At 39.6% G+C, this 20,035-nt stretch overlaps 1 protein-coding gene across 1 annotated transcript in view; it reads left to right on the forward strand.

Annotated features, from left to right (window-relative positions):
- Positions 1 to 20,035, forward strand: part of LOC131679918 (uncharacterized) — a 385,760-nt gene that overhangs the window by 8,176 nt on the left and 357,549 nt on the right. Inside the window, exon 2 of the mRNA XM_058960665.1 lies at positions 8,798 to 8,853. Coding sequence (XP_058816648.1) covers positions 8,798 to 8,853 — 56 coding nt within the window. The remainder of the gene's footprint in view (positions 1 to 8,797; positions 8,854 to 20,035) is intronic.

Genomic DNA, 20,035 nt, shown 5'->3' on the forward strand with positions numbered 1-20,035 from the left:
ATTTTTTTATTTTGATTATAGAGCTTTTAACCTTATGGTCATTCGCCTCTTTTCGGGTTAGAAAAATCTCTTTAGAAAAATTTCAAACCCTATGTTCGGGGTTGGGAATCGAACCCAGGTGAGCTGCGTACAAGGCAATCGATTTGCCAACTACGCTATGCCCAACCCCGGTAATCGTATTCTATACGGCATCTGTTACACAACTGATGTGAATATTTCCCAACAGATTTCGCAAAGATCTGTTTGATACGCTCAGTACGCACCCGGAGAATATTTTCTTTTGGCAAACAAATTAGCCCTTATCAGCCTATCAAACCAAAAAAATAAATTTGATTTTTTGCCATATTTCATATGTATGGTACTTTCCACTCATCGGAAATATTAAAAACCTTATTTAATCAAAACAGTGAGCCCGGTGGAGAAATTATTTCATAGTACGGATCATTAGATCATTGGCCATTTTACTGCTTAGAGTGACATTGCCTAAAAAACTTGTCAAATGCTTAAAATGTAGATTAGATAGGACGTTTTTTTGTTGTTTCGGTCAGAAAGGCGATGTTAGGCAGAGCTTCACCCTGGGAAATATTTACGCCGCGGCAGAACATTTGTTCTTGCCAGCTCCAATATTCCATCACTGTTGCCAGGTGCTCTGGCACCGACACGCTCGGCTTAGTTGCCCTTTCTCAGCAGACGATGGATTTAGTCGACAGGACGTTCTGGTATAACTAAAACAAGTGTAACACACGAATGATGCCGCACGCGCATGCGACCCCCGATTTTGTACTCGGTTCAGTTTAACTTCGAAGTTAAATGGGCTGGCCATCGAATGAAATCAGTTTTCTTCCATCTCAAAGAGGTGGAGCTTCGAACGTAAACTGTTCAAGATTAGCGGTTCGAAGCATAATTAGCGGGAACCAATCAACCAATCAGATAATTTAAATCGAGTTTTCCGTGTGGGAAATTTGTTTTCCAAAGAAAATGTCCTCTGGATGCTAATAGTTGTAGTAGTGAATTATTGAAATAAATTGTGTTGCCTATGTTAAAAGGTTCGTGTAATTTCTTAGACTTTCCACTTAACTACCACCGTCATCTTTGAGATACTAATTTGTAAAAAACGTAGGACCTAACCACCAGGTGAAACATCATTTCTCTCGTTAATCCGTCGACAAACCGGTGCCAATAACTACGTTTTCAGCATTCATTAAGTTTTTCATTTGCGTTTCTAACGTTGCGGAACAAATCGGGCGATCCTACATTCAAAAAGTTCTTATAGGAGGATTTCGTACAATTCTGAGTGCTTTCTACCCACCACGAAGTGGGAGAACGTCCACTGCTGTTTGCGCCGGGTCTCGTTTCGTCTGACCTTTAATCGCAGTGTCGATAATCAAGCCAGTTAAAACCTAGTCTTCTTCCACCGGAGAAATTTCTTGTTTTGATTCGATTGCTTGAGATATAGTAGATGCGCCTTTGGCCGCGGTGGTGGAGTAGTCAAGATCATATTGAAATTGTCGCGAATATCATGCAGTAAGATAGATCGGTTATCAACGTGAAGACAACCCTATGATATACCGTGGGAGTTGAAGTCTCCTTGAACCAGTTGAGGTGTGATGTATAGGGAAACAATGTCTGCCTTTGATTCGGACTTGACAAACGACAACTTCAATATCTGGTACCGAGGATTAACTCGGCCCTGGCGAATAATGTTAAAATTGTGGAAGATCTAGGTCGGAAGTTAACCAAATACATCGTGTTAAACATAGAAAACTTATGGGAATGAAATATAGGGACACTTGGGGATTTTTATGTCCCATGAGGGAATTCCTGTTAGTTTCTAAGATTTTTGAGACGAGGAGCCACTTACTTCAGTTTTGTAATAGCACCCATCAAAGGACATCTCAGGCCTTTACGAGGAAGTTAGGAGAGGAAATGATTTTCTATTTTAGAAAATTTATAGGCACATTAGAACATGTTCCCTCAATAGGATTATGAGACACTCGCTCTTTAGTAGACAAGGGAGCGTAGAAATTAGTCGTCGTTACTACGCTTCTACATTGGGTAGATATATGACCCAATTGATCGTAATGATGGCATGCCCTAATGCATAAAAAGGCGAACAGGTAGACGAGCCTTATTCAAAAAACAAAATTTGGAAGAGTAGACCCGGCGATAGGCTCGATATGAGACTTATTGAAAATAAGTTCTTATACTCCTCGATTTTTGCTAAGCGCAATTGCTTGCAAACCAGAATTTTCACTGACTGTTCTGGAAGGACCCAACCCCATATTTTGCAATTAAGGTCGAAGACTACACCATCAATTTCTACTTCCCAGAAGGTACGTAGACAAGATACTTTTTCGTAAACGGCCGATTGTTGTTTAATTAGTTTACGCGATATATCGATGATGTTAAATGGGTTATCTTCGGTCCGGAAGTAGAGTAGGATAGAGTAATTGGTACTTAGCTGTGGAACATTTAATCGGTATTAAGTCAGACCGAACTATCGAGAAAAACGAGTTTAAAGTTTGAATCACAGCATCCTTTACATTGTAATTGGAAATTTATTTTCGCCATAATTCTTGCTTATTGTTACAAATTTCAAATCTGGCAAAAGTCGAATACAGCTGAAGAAATTCTTTATCCAGTGCTATCATTATCTCATTTTTTATGTTTTGCGACTTAGTCCGGTCTGACTTAACACCGACCATTTGTAGTATCAGTAATCAACAAACACATTTTCGCTGAGCCGTCGTTCACACAGCCCGTTAACAAAGAGTATTTCCAAATAGCCACCAGGTATTATCCGGAAATTTTCACTTTCACTTACACCATGTCTGAACTTTCATCACTACGAGTAAAAATCACGCCGAATCTTACTACCCACTCGGGAAATAATTATTTTCCCGGCCCTGCACAGTAAATTTTCAGATCATCAGCATATATGCCTTTAGAAGACGATAATTGACTGCAGAGATCGTTCGCAGATAGCACAAATAGGAGAAGTCCGAGATGGCTCCCTTAAGGAACGCCCAATGTAATGTGGAAAGGATAGTGTAGTTCCAAGTCGCACCGAGGTGTTACAGTTCGCAAGGTACGTGAAGATCCAATAGACCTTTCTCGTCAAAAAATTTTATATGATAGGATGCTTCCTTTTTATCCCCAATTCGTTACTGCCCATTGCCGCGAAGATTTGGTACCTCTAACTATTGAAAAAATCAAAAATAGTGCGAGCTGCTCCTTTAACCCCATATTCTGAATACCTATCTTGCCTTGTTTCCCCGCATTTTTACACCATTTGGATGAATTTCCTTTTTTTTCTGCATATATATTAGTAAATCTACAGATTTTGCATTTTCACTGCAGATGTTTTGCAGATTACAAATATTTAGCAGAACTAAGCCTATGCCAGCCAATTTATACACAGGCCTTCAACATTTTTGATAATTTAAAATGTATACATACTACATTTCTATGTCAAATTTATTGAAGATTTTTGTAGCAATCTGCAGACTTTTATATTTTTACTGCAGGCTATTGTTTGAATAGACCTGGCATCACTGATGCTGAAATGATACATTCATATACCTGTCAAAAACATAGAGCATTGCATGATAATGTATAACCTCACTTTTCTGACAGTTCAGTGTGCTTGTTTACCAAAGACTTGTTTACATGGACTTTTAAAATTTACATTACTTGAATACTTTCGATGCTCTTTGAAAGACTATCAACTCAAGAGGGATGAGGATTGGAACAATGGGAACCTGGTGCCACATTATGCAACCAATTCGAATCGACCTTTTCACACAAGCTTGAATACAATAAACCTTTCGTTTCGAGATGCGTAGTCACCCCTGGTTCATACATTGACCAATCGGCGCTGGATGCAAAACCCGGTGGCATATGCTGAATCGTAAGATCAAGCATTGGGCTATAAAACGATTGCTTTCTGAATGATAGATAAGGATTTGTACACATTTGTTTGTTTGCTCGTGGGTTAAGTCCTAACAAGATGATCCGATATATTACTCATTTTAAGGTGGTGAAGGTTACCTTAACTTTATAGGTAACGAATTCGGTCGATGATAAGTTGTTGAAATGATCGTTCAATGCCCATACCGAAAAACGTTTCCATTGGTCAGAATGCCTACCAGCGTATGATAGCTGCTATTCGTGTTCAAGTTCCATTTCAGCAAAAGTTTCGTCGATTGACGATTATCGCATTGTCGTTGATTTAGCCGGCAAATGCAAAACAGTGCTCGGCACTGACGATAAGGAGTAAGAAGGATTTGATAGGAGTGATAAGAATGCAGAGCAGGGAGGAGAAATTATATGTAAATTTATATTATATCCCGAGTTGCCATCATTTTTGCACCGCAATAAAGCTTTCTGCAACTGCTGTCGTGTTCAAATTGGCAGGAAATAACTAGGCAGCGAATGATAAATTGCATAGTCAATTTATTTACTTTTTCGGAAGGATAAGTAATTAGTATGTTGTGAATATATATGTGTCGCCGGTGCCGTGTGTTATGGTGGTACCGGACGGAACCGTTGGTCAGCAGACCGTCCTTGTCGTACTGGTCATAGATGCGACGTTTTTTCTCATCTGATAGCACTTGACATGTTTCGGAGATCTGTCTTAACGCTCTCTACTTAGCGCAGGATACGCGAAACCGCTGCTAGCTTTCGAAAGAAAATTCCTAGCTGCTGCTACTCTATCAGTCTCTCTCTCGACTGAGGACTACAATTTCGGTCGACTAAATTGTGCTATGAAAATTGTACTTCCTGGAATTTCACCTAACGAGATCAATTCATTGTGAGGAATTTCGCTGCGTTCCAATATTGCTTACCTCTGTAGGTGATGATGTGTGTGAATTCACTTCGGCAGCCAGGTCTTATGTTTTGGGTAATTTTGCTATCTTATTCTGCTGAATAAATCATCTTGGTAAAGCCTCTACGTTATACTATGGTGACTTTAAAAACGCATTGCTATTTAATCTTGTAGCTCTTGGCAAGTCAGTCCTGGCACTGTTCTCGACTAATCCTGTCACTATACCGTTGACGTTGCACTTATTACGGTGATCAAACTTGGCGAGAGCGGCAGTGGTTTCGTCGGAATTGTTCACTCGACAAGCAGGAAGTGCAAGGACTTATGCCTGAGCCCCTCGTTGAAACCTTCGTCCTGTCGGAGTGTTAGCTTCGTCCGATACCGGAGCGTATTGCTGAGCCGAAGCAGTCTGCTACTGGCGCTGCTTCCTTCGAATCGGAATCGCTGAATATTCCCGTTAGCCGAATGTCCAATGTGGCCGAAGGCAAACCGATTGCAGCAACACCACCAACCGTAGCTGAAATTTTGGCCTTTAATCCAAGTCCCTGCCATTGACATAGCGACAGACGAGTGCGGCGCAGGTTGGACCATCGATTGACTCGGTGCCGGACAGGGCGAAACAGCTGAAACAAGAGCGGACCTAGTATGGGGTGTACAGGGCATCAATTGCCATAGATTACCAAAATGCTCTGCGACTAACATTGTGAACAAAACAAACCAAACGAAATTGATCGCAACAACGATAAAATAATCTAAATTCTACCCAAACATTTGAAAATGAGAAAAAGGCAAAAGAAGTTTTGGTCGAATTCATTATAATTCTATTTAAAAATTGAATTCTGTTTTATTTAGTTTGATTGCGCATATTGTATCAGACACACCCCTTAATTCATTGAGTACGTATTTCACTGCCTTTATAATCCTTTTGGAATCAGTTACAATAATCCTTTATAATCATTTTATAAAAAGTGTATTGCTAGTTAGGACTTTTATATCAGCCGGGCTCTTTTATAATTTGTTATAACATCATTATCAAAATTCTTCATAATCCATTGTTGCGTTATGTTTATGTACATGGCCAGATAGATAGTTTTTAACTGGGACGGAACGTGTGGATACAAAAAAACCTAATGTCAATTGTAGCCAGGGGGAGCTGTCAAATGCAGCCAAAGGGAACCGTCAAATGCAGTCAGGGGGGACTGTCGAATGTAGCCAGTCCATTTAAAATATGTGAGGAAGAAAGAGTGGCTATGCAAGACAAGAGATAAAATGAACAGAAAAAAGAAAAAGAAAACATCTATCCACAGGTTCTGTCCCAGAATTTTAATAGAGAACATCAAAATTCGATTTGTTTGCATTTGGCAGTAGGCCTTTTTCAAATGTTTGGCTAGAAATTCCTTGCTTCTTCAATGAATCATGTACAAGAAAAGTAAAAATGTTAAAGTTAACGGAACAATGTATGATGCCGACATCAATTAAAAAATACAGCTGAGCGACCTTGTTGGGAAAGTGTTAACATTTGGAAGCGAACCAAACCAAGTTTCTCTATGATCGAATCAACAAAAAATTCCAAGATCATGTAAACAATCTCTTTGAACTGTCAAAAAAGTGAGGTTAAACATTACCATGTAACGTTCTCCACCGAGAGGTTCACTTTAGTTTGTTTACATAACCAATGATCTTTGTACCGCGACTCACCACTTCATTTGCCGCGTTGCCAGGAAGCCAAGCAAAAATATACAAAACAGTGCTGCCCAAACACATATTTTGAGTCCCACCATTCTTGCAAAGGTGAAAAAAATACTCAACATTCCTGCATTTTTTAAATTTAAAAAAATCATTAAAAAATCACGATAGCTCTAAAAAGTCTCATTTCAGCGGAAATATTCTTAAAAATGTGTAGTCTTTTGAATAAAAATAAGAAAAAAGGGGGTTAGGTCGGACGAGAAAGGTCTATTAGTCAGCCAGTCCGACAGTTCAGTCCGTCTTAGCTTTTCCACAGCGAGCTGATGAGATACACGGTCGAAAGCTTTCGAGAAGTCGATGTACATCGCATCGATCTATTGTTGTTTTTTCCAATTTATCAATCAGCGAGGACACGTAGCTCATCAGATTAGTATTTGTCGAGCACTTTCTTACAAAGCCATGTTGGTCCAAGAGTGATGATGTGTTTTAAAATAGATGGACTACTTTTCCTTAAAACCTCGGAAAACGAACGAGCGAACGAGATTCAACTCTTGGATTACTTGTTCTACTTAAATTATTTTTGAAAGTATTCATTTGATGCCATGACAAAACATTCATATATTAACAAATTTTCTACGTGATAATGAGAATTGTCTGCCCTTAAAGAACATTCTGCACGTATTACACCGAATTGGACTATCACAGAAGCATATTCTTTAAAAGCGTGGTAAAAGCGCACTATGAATCAAATCATCTAGAAGTGTTTGGTGCACTTATTTGTTGTAACCAAATGACCAAGTGCAGCGAAGGTACTCAGACGATTGGACTTAAATGAGCACTTTTATCACACTTTGAAATAGTATGCTCAATTGTGTAATAGTCAAATTTGGTGTGAAATTGGCAATATTATACGTAAGGCGTCAGTGATACACTGAATTTCTATGCATAAATGTACATAAAAACGAAACTCTAACCTTTTCAATAGAATAAAATCTCAACATTTTTTTCTACGTCAAAGCATTTTCCAGGCATCTTTCAGTTCCTTTATAAGTACAGTAGCATCTCGGCTTCAGAAAACAACCATATCTAAACGAGTGTAGTCTTCTCGCCATTTACCTCGTATAGCAACTAGTAGCGGATTCCAATTACCAAACTTCCAACGCTAGCTCCAACCGTGTTGAGCAAACAGCAATCAGCCTCACCATCGACGCCGTCAAGCAACAAACAGCCGTGAAAAGGAAATTGCATCTCCGCTTCCAACACCTCTGTGGTATATCAAAAAACAGACGTCAGTTTTCGATCAGCCCATTCTGTGAGTGTGTGTTTTTTTGTTCCACTACCATGGGGATGTATCCGACTAATGTAAAGCAAAACAAGCATCGGTGGCGCTGTGGCGTGGCGTACTCCCTTTTTTCATCGCTTACACAAGTACCTACTGCGCAAAGATCTTGGACTTTTGTCCAACTCCTCGCCGGTTATGCAAAAATCGAACTGATCTAAACCAAGCGATAACGGGGTGCAGTAGCAAAACCGCAGCAACTCTGGCATGTAGATGCCGGTATGGGGAAACGGTTCCCTCTCCATCTAATGTAGATGCAACCGAGTGGCATAATGATGGCGAAACCGTGGGCAGAACCCAGAAGCAGCCGCAGCGTGACTAAATTCTGTACATCCCCGGAGCGGATGACCGTCCTACGAGAAAGAACTACTTTTTCCTACCCGTAAACCCGTGGGCTCCGGGTCGATACGTAACGGCTGTTATAGAACAGTCACGTAGTCGGGAAAATGTGGGACTTTCCCAAGCTTCCTCTCCGCCAGCTGCTGCTGCTGCCAATAATGTTAAATGCTGCAAACGAGGAAAAAGCATGAAACCAGCCACCGACCGCTCGCTCGCTGCTGCCCAGACCCGGGATGAACCACGATGAGGCTTTCGGCGGGGTGATAGCGTCGATCGAGGTCGTGTTGCACTCAGCTGGGAATAACAGTAAACCTTGTGAGGATGGCGTAAACACAAGTGAACACAAAAACCTGGCGAGAGCCATTTTGATTGCCCGAGTGCTGAGTGCTGTTTTTTTTTCGTTTGGGCATGTTTCGTAGGTGCGATCAGGTTCGAGGGTATGGCTTGGGTGGGGTTTATTTTCTCGCGGTGCGGGGGGAGATTTGTTTCCCTCGAGCATAATGTTCTCGGTGAGAACATATCCACCCGGAAACAAATGATGATTGTCGGTTTGTGTTATTTCTACGTGTTACTAATTTTTACTCTTCTCTGTTTTCTTTTCTTTGCAGCAAAAATGAAAATATTTTTGCCATTAGTGGTGTGGATCGTGCTGTTTTTTCGGACGGTAAGTAGGACCTATTACCTATTATTCTATCTTATATTTGCAGTTTTCAGAAATTCCACGGCACGCGCTATAAATAGTCTTTGTACAAAGATATCTTTTGTGTTGTTGTACACTTTAAGAGATCGCAGAGATTTTTTTGTTTTTGCGAAGCCTAATTGGTGCAAAATTTAGTTCACAATACTGCGTCTTCTTTAGATTTGTTCTTCGTTTGCTAGAGCTGTAACCTCGTTTTGAAGGTACAATGGGAATACTCGTCAAGTCGATTGCAACAAATCCAAGAAACGATAACAGCTAGTTTAATAACAAAGCGTAAAATCCAGTGCGAGTACCAAAGGCCTTTCGGGAAGCCATTACTAATGTCTATATATTCGGAACACCCGATGGTTTTTTAACGTGCAGTGAGTTACGTAAATATTCTATTTAATGACTAAATTCTTCATGTCACTTCAAATTTATGATCATCGCACATGACGTACTCATTCATGTCTATACAGTTCATCAACAATCAATCAATCATTTTAATGCTGGCCAATTGGAGTAACGTCGTACGGCATTCAATTGATTCGAAATATTCACTTGAGATGCCATTTGACTATGAGAAATGCTTCCCAATGCGATGAAAATACCCAAATCGATTCAGTAAACTTATTTTTTTCCCAAAAACATTATTATAGTTAAAGACATTCGTTTTGCCGCAAATTTTTCTGAACCATTTAAATATTTAAAAAGAATTATTTTGTTTAGTCCTAAACAATGCATATATTTTTAGTGCTCTTCCCCTACGAGGACAATCTGGGCTACAAACTTCATACTATCTAATTTACTGAGCCCTTCGGTTCCCTTGTGCCGTTTAGTACCACTTCCTCGTTGCGCTTCCGACTTGATCACGAACTACTCGGTCTAGTCCCCGACGATGGATCCAGCCTATGCGACGAAGAGTTCCCCAGCGAGAGAAGTTCGAAAGCGAGCCAACCAGCCAGGTGCCGAGATCAGTTTGGCGATTTCAGTGGAGTAACGCGTCCGGTTTGCTGAAACCCCGGCGCGACTGTTGGTGTCTCGTCGCGGTCTGCTCAGTCTAGCTCTCGGCGATGAATCTGCTTGTACGCTGACGTTGAGTTCCCCGGCGAAAGAAGTTCTCCCGATACCGAATCTTCTTTGGTTTCAGAACCACAACTTCTTGACCTCTTTGGCTCCGTGTCCGGTGCCACTTAGCACCGCAACTCCTTTAAGCCTTTTAGTTCCCTTCTTGTGCAATTTGGCACTACTTCCTTGATGAGCCGTTCAGCTCCTCGACTTGTTCGCAAACTACTCGATCTAGCCCCGATGATGGACCTGACCTACTCCGACGGAGAGTTTTCCGGCGAGAGAAGTTCTCCCAAAACCGAGCTAATCTGCTAGGTGCCGATTCCGGTGGAGCAGGGCGTCTGGTTCATTGGTGTCCCGATGACCCGCGACTGATGGTGTCTCGTCGCGGTCTAATTAGTCTAGTCCCCAGCGGTGAATCTAGCATATGCTGAGAGTTCCCTGGCGAAAGTTCTCCCAATATCGATTCTTCATTGGTTTTCGCTATATTTCTATCGGAATAACCGGTGGGGTGCCATGGGCGATCTGGCGATTCCGGATGGAGCGTGGCGTCCGGTTTGCTGGCGTTTTGACGACCCATACTCGGTGCTCTGTTGCAGTCTACTCGACTAATCCTCGGCAGTGGATCTAGCTTATCTAGCATTCGATAAGCGTCTCATCACAGAGATGGAATCAGTATATCGCATTTTACTACAAGGGTTCCAAAATGGGACCTTTTGTAATGGAAATTGAAAAGATACGGAAACAATTGAAGGTTAGAAATATCCGTTGTTTTTCTCGTAATGGCGTCCGTGTATTTGAATGCGCAGTTAACAGCATACTGACAGAGTTAACAATAGCAAATTGATCTCCTTAGTTACATTTCGTTGTTTGAGGATGAAGAATTTCTTGGCCAATTCGGAGAATTAATGGAGTAGGGCAGATTTATCGCAAATTCACCATTCGAACTCCCTTGTCCAAGCCAGCAAAGAATTCTTCGTACTTCATGATACGTTTAGGGATGTTTTCGTAAACAATGTGCTCGGCTTTGCATAACTGAGTAAATATTACAATATACATACATACATATAATATAGTATGGGGACTGGGGGTAAGACGGACATATTAAGGAAGTACTGAAATATAACATAGTAAGAGCATGTTTTGTCAACATGTAATACTCTATGTTGTAACTCCATATATTGGCTTTCGCGTGCCCAGAGGGATTATGTTACAAAAATCAATAAGTATCATTTTTTGAAGAATTAGAAAATGCAGAAATATCTGCACTTTTTCCAGACTGCGGCTGAAACGGACATATGGTGGGAGTAAAACGGACATGTTTCAGAAAGGATGATCAAACACACAAAATATTAAAATTTCCTATTTCTAATGGATGTTTTGAATAGATTGTGGTTCTTCTTAATATATATGTTCAATTCTAGGTGAAAGATAACGTTGTGGGGCTCGATTAAGAGTTGAAGAAAATGATGTATTTTCTAATATCGTTTTTGCCGTTGTCATAAAGAGAGCTATACAATCAGTTCCAATAATCAGTCACAATCACTGGTAAATTAATATATTAAATGCGTAATTGGTAACATCTGTTCCTGGGTTACACACAGCCAGAGTATGGGACCTGCACAAAGTCGTCTACAAAGTCGTTTCCAGGTTCTAGGAATTCCGTATTTAGCCTCGGTCACATTAACGTGGGGGAAAGTGTTCGGTTGTCGGCACCCCTATGTAGCTTTTGACATAAACCAGACAGTCACCCTTTGGCTGACTTCTATCTGATCTATCTGAAGCTTTGGTAAAAAAATGAACTGCCTGAAACTAACTCAATTGCAGTGAATTCGATCCGTCAGTGCATTTGCAGTGCGTAATATTCGCACTAGTTTTTCACATACACATATTATGGTTCTGATGAAGAATCATGTTCATAATGCCTTTGATGGTTGTTGAAATGAATAAATTTCCTTTTCCCTTTGAATCTTGATGATTATCATTCATATTTTTCCATTTTAGTCACTTTTCTTAGGGTGCCGACAACCACATTTTTTAAAATGGTAAAAAATTAGCATTTTACTAAATTGTTAATAATTTTTTTTTCAAATTGACAGAATAAATTAACTTCTTTCATAAGTTATTAGCTAAGGCATCTAGCTTTCCATTGGTATGCTTATTCTCATATATTGTTCAATTGGAGTAATGTTGTGAGCCGAAACAAAAGTCTGCCGACAACCGAACACATTCCCCTACATCCTGCAGACTACTGCATGTGGGACTTCAGCTAACTGGATGGTTGTCCACGTTTGACTGCTAGAATTTCGTTTCAACATGCAAGACATTCATATAAGGATGAATCAATAAAATTAATCAAGACTGTCCGTCTTGCCCCACCAGTACACATATTTTAAAACATTTGTACCTATTCACGCATAAATCAACTTACCTGTTATTTTCCACGAAGATGTCATTTAAGGGTTACTTTATCTAAATGAAGGAAAAAATCCGCGAAAAAAATGGATTTTTTCATCGATATACCTTAAATCCGAAACTTGAAAATTACATCCGCACGAAACTACACTACTGATTATCAATATTTATTTAAATTGTACACGTTTAACAGTATTCAAGGCCTACTAAGAGTTTCATTATTCATTGTTACCCATAATGATAGGGTACACATACAATACAATAGAAGTTTTGATGTTATATACCTAAAATAACCATGTGCCCGTCTTACCCACAGTTCCCCTACTAGTTTTGAAGTCTGTCACTGAAGTATAACATTTTATGATACATTAAATGAAGACAAAACAGGGTAATAATTCACAATGGTCTATTTCCATTTTTGTTGGTTCATACTAGCATCAGATTTTTGGGTTTAACTCTGTTAATGCTACCCACGATAAAATTATACCGCAAGCCCGAACGACACAGAATAACCAAATTTTGTTGAAATACAGTTCGTTTCAATTGAAACTGCGAGTCTTTCACTGTAAGCATACCACCACTATATCAGTTGAGTTCTGCTGCCGTCTTCGTTTGAGTCACTCAGAGTTCACTGTCAATTGAATAACAGGTTCTGGTCATTTGACGTTTTAGCCTGTTTAGTTTCTATTAAAAACCAACCTCACATTAGCACGGTCTCAGTTAATGGAAGTGAGCCATTCCAATGAACCACTCACAAATGAATATGAATGAACATTCACTGACATGAAAATAACTCCGAGCAAGATAATAAATACATATAGGGTAAAGGCTATGAAAAGACGAGACAACTCAAGACGGATACAGGTAGGAACATTTTTTCTCTGTATGAGTGAGGTTGTCATTTTTTTCGATGAAGCTGATAAATCAGGAGGATATGAAAAAAAAAAGAATTTTCAAATTCGCCAAAAAAATTTATATAGAGATGGACGTACTACCAAAGTACACAGAAATCGTATTACTAGTTGCCTTGTCTTGTCTTAGGAGTAAACGGTCGAACTTGTTAAAGGTCCAAGATGATAGATAACGGAAATCGATGGTTAAAGTCATTTCAAACGAAGGCGCAGTTGGTTGAGTGGTGAGCGTGTCAGCCACCCATCCCAGTTGGTCTGGGTTAAATCCCAGTCGAGGTGGTCGAGACTTTTCTGAGGTGAAAATTCTTCCTTCGGAAGGGATGTAAGGCCGTTGGTTTCCGGTCCATGAGTTGATGGGTCAATATCTAGTTACTAACAAATATCCTCCTCCCGTGATACTTGTGGAGTGCGCAGTAGTATATACGGCCTCTAGCAAAAGCAAGTATCGGACGAACGTTCCTTCTGCGATCTACGTTCAGGCCTGGCCGATGCCGGTTTTGATCAATAAACACTTTAGGATTACCAGGAGTTGCACATTGAAAGATGTTTCCCTAATCCCAAGCATTCTGATTCCCTTGCAACTTCAGCTAGGCCACATCGATAACGGAGTGGCAGCCAGGGCTGGTCGCACAAGGTAAAGCTCAAGCTCAAGCTCAAGCTCGATGGTTAAAGTCATTTTAAAATCAGAGATGAGGGTAACATGGATAACATTTAAAAGGAGGTGAGGCCATTTTGAAATCCAAGATGACGACCTTTAGGTTACTAAGAAACAGTGAAAACGACTATCAATGTGGGTATCAGTTAAAGTAGTCATAAAACACCGGAATTTATGAATTTTGGACATCATGAAAATAAAGATGGCGGCTTCCAGTAACCTCTAAAGCGAAAACCATAAACAATATATCTCGACAAACATGTCAAATGGTCCTAAGTGCAAATGAGAGCCTCTCTTTGTTTACTTTCTCTTTCGATTATCTTAAAACTTTTCAATATTGTTTCAGGATATATCGAAAAACTCTGATGTCGACAAGCTTATTTTGCTAAAAGTTGAGTAACAAACGTATAAACTGCCGAGTTATTAGCGAAAGAAAAAGTAAACAAAGAGAAACTGTCATTTGCACTTAGGACCATTTGACATGTTCGGTTAGATATATCTATATTGCTTTTACAAGGCTGGTCAGTAGATGACGGAAACTGATGATTGAGGACATTTTGCAATCAATCCAATATGGCGACTTTTGGTTGCTTGAAATCAATAAACCCACCATCGATATGACCTGTTTATAGCATTCATGTCGAACAAAATCTTTTCGAATTCTTTCTGATAGAGAACATCGACTATTCTCGTGTCTGTAGACTGTGCTCGTAATGTGTTCCTATAGAACGAGTGTGGAAGTGTTTTACCCATTTACGATGTCATCGGAACAGGAAAATATTGGTAGAGGTGCAAAGAAAATTGCTGAATTCCATATTTGATTTTAGCAATGAATTTGACAGCTTCGTACAATAATGATAGCATACTGCGGCTGTCATAATTATTTTTCAAATTTTCTTAAATTCGCAGATTTCAGACAAAAAATAATGAATCTAGTAATAACAGCTTGTTGGAACTGGTTGCAATGAAAAACGTATTTGGTAGTACGTTCATCTCTATTATATTTCTGTTACAAATTTGATTCTTATGAATAGGCTGTTATGCTGGCCAAATTTGCTAGAAACATAAAGTATGTGATAAAAATGTTGGATTTATTAGTACCAGATAAATTTTGGCGAAATGTGTGTTAATAAAACGGTCATTATTATGTGTATTATAGCAACATATCTAAATATGACAAAGATATTGGCTGCACTGCCAACCTCGCAAGCTGCATACACTCATCTGTCATCTGGCACAAAAAAGGCAAGATAGCCAAAAACACGAAGCCAGTTGTCTCTTCTTGTCTTAGGCTTACCCGGATCTCACTTGACTGGTGCTCACTGGGTAAATTTAAAGCGGATCTATTCATTTGACAAGATCAAACGAAGGAGGTTGACTATGAATTGCGACTCATTTGAAAGCGACGGTGAGTGAAGAGCTACTGAGCTGAGCTTCAGATCAACAGCATCTGATGCGTTAAATGAATATGAATACTACCGTAGACGACTGATTAACTGCGTCCATTCAGTTTCGATTGAATGAAATGAAATTTTACTGCACTGGCGCTAATATTCTGCAATTTTGGTGAAATTTCTATGTATAGTTTGGTAAATTTCATGAGATTTTTTTCTATAAATTAACATAAACAGATAATTCAGCCAAGCAAACGCCAGAAAATTCAGCTCGCACATTGTAAGTATTCAAATTATCCCATCGCAAACTTATAAAACACTCGGCGCAGTGAACGTCATGATTTCGAGAGTGCGTGATATTTACTGCCAGAGATAAATTTAATATCGCTGAAAAATACAAACAAACAATAATTCGAAATTGCCCAGGATTTTATGGTCTGGCAAGCAATCTGCAGCGGCAGACGTAGTCAGATTTATTCCACATGAACTAGGGCAAAGATCTTACCACAAATTTGGCCTCAAAAAACGTAGAACATCTTTTGTAAACATGACTGTGGTTTTTCGGTGTTTTGGCCTGATTTGGCATAGCACCGTTATGCAACATCAGTTCTAGAGTTATATAGAGTCATCAAGATAATTTTTTTGCCTGAAGACTACAATATACTTAACTGCCGGGAACTGCAGTAAATCGGAAGGCAACTATGAAGCAACAGCTAAACAATTCATATGTCCCTAAAATGACACGAAAATGAATTGGAAATAGAAGAAACTCTCCCAGCTTTCAAATAGAGTTAAAAATAATCGAAGCTTTTTTTTGACGGCTGAAAATGAACCTGATGCGACTCATGGTGAATATGAAAAATATTCATTCAAAAATCCATGTTATTCATTCAGATGAATATCGTACAACAATATTCGTTTCACTAATTATCTGGGTTTTCAAATGTTGGTAAAGCATATAAAATAATAATTATCTTCGCTTGCATCACACCAGGGCCTACTGATGCGGTTTCACTATAAAAACGGGAAAACTCTTACTTGGTCCGAATTGGCCCAGTTCCCCCTGTATTTTGCAGCAATAAAACTTTGTTAATTCACTTAAACTGTGAAAACCCAAAGATTTGCGCGAATAGTTCCGGTTGGGACTTAGCATTATCGTACGAAATCATTTTATTTGACTACTCTACTGCCTAATGTATATCGAACAAAACAGTTTTGTTTCTAGTTAAGTTTTTTGTTCTTTACAGCATGAGCTGTCGTTTACAAGTCATATAGTCGATCAAAAATTTTCAAGAATAATTTGTGTTTTGCCGTACGATTTATAGAATATTATGCAGTCAAAAAATGTACTCCTCACAGAAAAAATATTTTGTAATTTTAAGTTTATTTTCATGCACATATTTGGAGCATGAATATAAATGTAAAATTTAGTTCCACCACAAATACACACGACTTGTCGTGCTCTCTTTAACGAATTTTATTATAATTTCACACGTGGATTGAAAATTACAGTTTCTTTAAACGGAAAACCAATGCACTTCAATGTATTTTTACTCGAATACTGCTGTAAAATGAATGACATGTAATATTACACGAATGAAAGTGTAAAATTGCATGCTGTTTGATGCTTCAATTGATTTTAACGTAAATTTCAATCAAATTTTTGATTCAATCGTTGTATGTTTACATTCGTATTGATTTACATGTCGTTTAAATTTCATTATTTTTTGGTGCGCTGTCTTCAGAATAAATTCATCGATCTGATTATTTAATTTGTTCGAACCAAAACGATCGTTTTTTCTTCCATCCGATTGTGATAGGCACAGTTTTAAATCCGCTAAAACCACAAATTCGACAAATTGGCCTAGAATCAATGTAAACAACATATATGACGCTTGATCTAAGCTTCTAAACAATTAGGACAGCTTTGCTATGAGTTATAAGGCCTTCAGGTGTAGCTCAGTATGCCCATATAAACTGCTACAAAAACAATCATTACTTACATTCCCAACGGCTACAATCCCAGCCAATAAATTATTTGTGCTGCCCCTAATATCCCTACTTTTACGTCACACCATCACAACAGAAAAGCTGTCACGACTATTATTCCCCAATTACCCACAGCCCATCCACTCGGGTTAGGCCTTCCGACATGCTCGCTCCATACCCCGTCCATTAACAAAAGCACCGTAAATCAGCTACCTTGAGAAATTACCTTTTTTTCGCGCTTCTCCCTTCACTATCGATCAAGTTTCCTTTCTCCGCGTCACACCAGTAACCGAGAGTCTGTATGTTTGTGTGTGAGAGAGAGAGAGAGAGAGAGAGAGAGAGAGAGAGAGAGAGTCAGCAAATGGCGCTTGCTTGCGGATCTAGCCTCGAAACGGACTTGGAAGCGTTAGTAAGTATGTGAACTCCTTCAGCACGGTAAGAGCTAGACCGGTTTCAAAGAGGTGGAAAGTATGACCACTTTCTTTAAACACACGAAAAAAAAATCTCAGTCTGCAGGAAAAACGCTAGCAAATAAGGTTTCTAGGTTTCGCTAGTTTATTTTTTACGCCACCGCGGTGCTGTCGCTGCGGCACATCAATGCTGAACGGAGAGGCCCATTTAACGGCGGGTGGAGGCTGGGAGAAAACTCGTTTTCAACGCGCCCAGTTCTTGTCGCTCATCTGACATATTCAATGTTACATTTGACTTTATTTAATTCCGGATTTTACGTATCGCCTTTGAAGGCCAGGGCGCAGCTTTATTTTGCTCGCTAGTCCAATTGGGGCCATCTGCAAGGGGCTTCGGTAACGGTGAGCAACTGTAGCGGCTCTGTGCGACATCTGCTAGTGCAGTAGCTAATCGGTAGTAAAGAATACAGTTAGGTCATTACGCGGTGGTCTAATGCAGAGCGAACGACGGTCAGGAAGGGTGTGCAAATAATGGTGTGTTTATTTACCCAAGCAACTGCGGTTGTCGGAAGGAAGGAGCTCAAAACAGGGACACTTAAAAGGTGAATGGGGTTAGATGATTGGGTCTGATTAACTACCGAACTTGGGCTTCGCGCTCTCGGAGGGGTTCGTTAGCCAGCTGAGCTAGTGGCACACTTTGGTCCCAAGAGGAAATTGAAAATACATACCTAGTGGCGGTCTTCCTGGGGATTGTGTTCTGCTGATGGGAGGAATAGGGCTGGTCTGACGATTCTGTTTAGTGATGGTGACCGCAATTCGTCGGAATGGTTGTTTACTGCAGGAAATGAGTACTTCGTATGATTTTTTTCGAATAATGTTCTGATATTTTTTAGTTTTACATATTACGTGACTTTTTGAAAGTGAAGTTGTTTAAAAATGAAAGGTAATTAATTTGAGAGATATTAAATCATAATCAGAATATATTAGCTCGATTAGCACGTTCCCTATGTTATACTTTTCTGAAATTTCACTCTTTCTATGGTATCTCATCACTTTTCTTGAAGGGAAGGGAAAAAGCGGTGAAAAAAGTAGCGAAATGGAACATTACAACACAATACAATAACAACACAAAAAAGTAAACAGTCTGTATTTTTCACTCCCTAAGGAACAATGAACCCTTCTGATGAAGCCTATGGCTCTTTATCACGCTGGGTTAGAAACAATAACATATCTTTGAGTTAATGCATCATCTACGTATAGAGTACCAAAAATCCGGATACGTTATTGCATTACTGCATGGCAGTTACATATCATATGACATGATGTTTCGTAATCGGATTCTCAAACATCATACGAATAATACTTAATACGCTGAATAGTGGCCTTGTGATAATTGAGTTTCCAATACCCAGTTAGTGCCCTTACTAGCATGCTACGATTATGCTCTGAAAAACACAAAAATTATTTTGACATTTGGGGACTCACCCCCCCGCAACAAAAGTTGTTTCAACACAAGTTTGCAAGCTACGTATACTATTGGCATGTTCGGATGCAGCCAACTAATCCAACTAATCAACAGTGAACTGGTTCTAGACCATCGAAGCCAATCTAGCTCTAGAAAATCTGCAGTGTTCGACAAGCGATTACTAATGTCGAATTTACCGAACTAAGTGCTTTTAGGGCAACCTGGGGTCCTATTAGTCCAGAATAAACGGTTGAAATGTCACATGAGATTTTCGGTGCTCCTGGAAGCGTTGGAATCTCCTTGTTTCTTCTCAAAGGTCTAAGACCACGTACTGTTTTCTTCGGGTTTGTGGCAGAGCTGTTTTTTGCTGGTATATTTAGCGACCTTTCAAGAGAGAGAAAAAGAAGCTATTCTTAGAACGACACATTTGCTTGTAATTAGTGTAATACTGCATGCATGACGCGCGGCACAAACAGACCACCATGCAGACGATCCTTATCGAAGAAGACGCTAAGCAGTCTCGCAAAAGGTCACCCGACACTAGTTTGAAGGGAACAACCCATTTTGTCCCGTCCAGTGCGATTGTCACTTAAACTCTTCGCTCACTGGGGCAAGAGGTCATTGAATCAGACAATCCCGTTCTTCAGAAGATCTACGCATTCCAAGTTCGAATCGATAACTGCACCACTGATCTCAACTTTATAAGCGGGCATGTAAACGCATTAGTTCTTCATGAAAATCTTGTCACTAGTAACGTCATTTGTTTGCTTTAGACGAAATATCACAATTCTGATCGTATATAGGCGAACGTTCGAGATATCTGGCACAGCTGAATATTTATGCGTCTTGCGGAATATTAGACT

The sequence above is a fragment of the Topomyia yanbarensis genome, chromosome 2 (assembly GCF_030247195.1).
Source record: "Topomyia yanbarensis strain Yona2022 chromosome 2, ASM3024719v1, whole genome shotgun sequence".
NCBI lineage: Eukaryota > Metazoa > Arthropoda > Insecta > Diptera > Culicidae > Topomyia > Topomyia yanbarensis.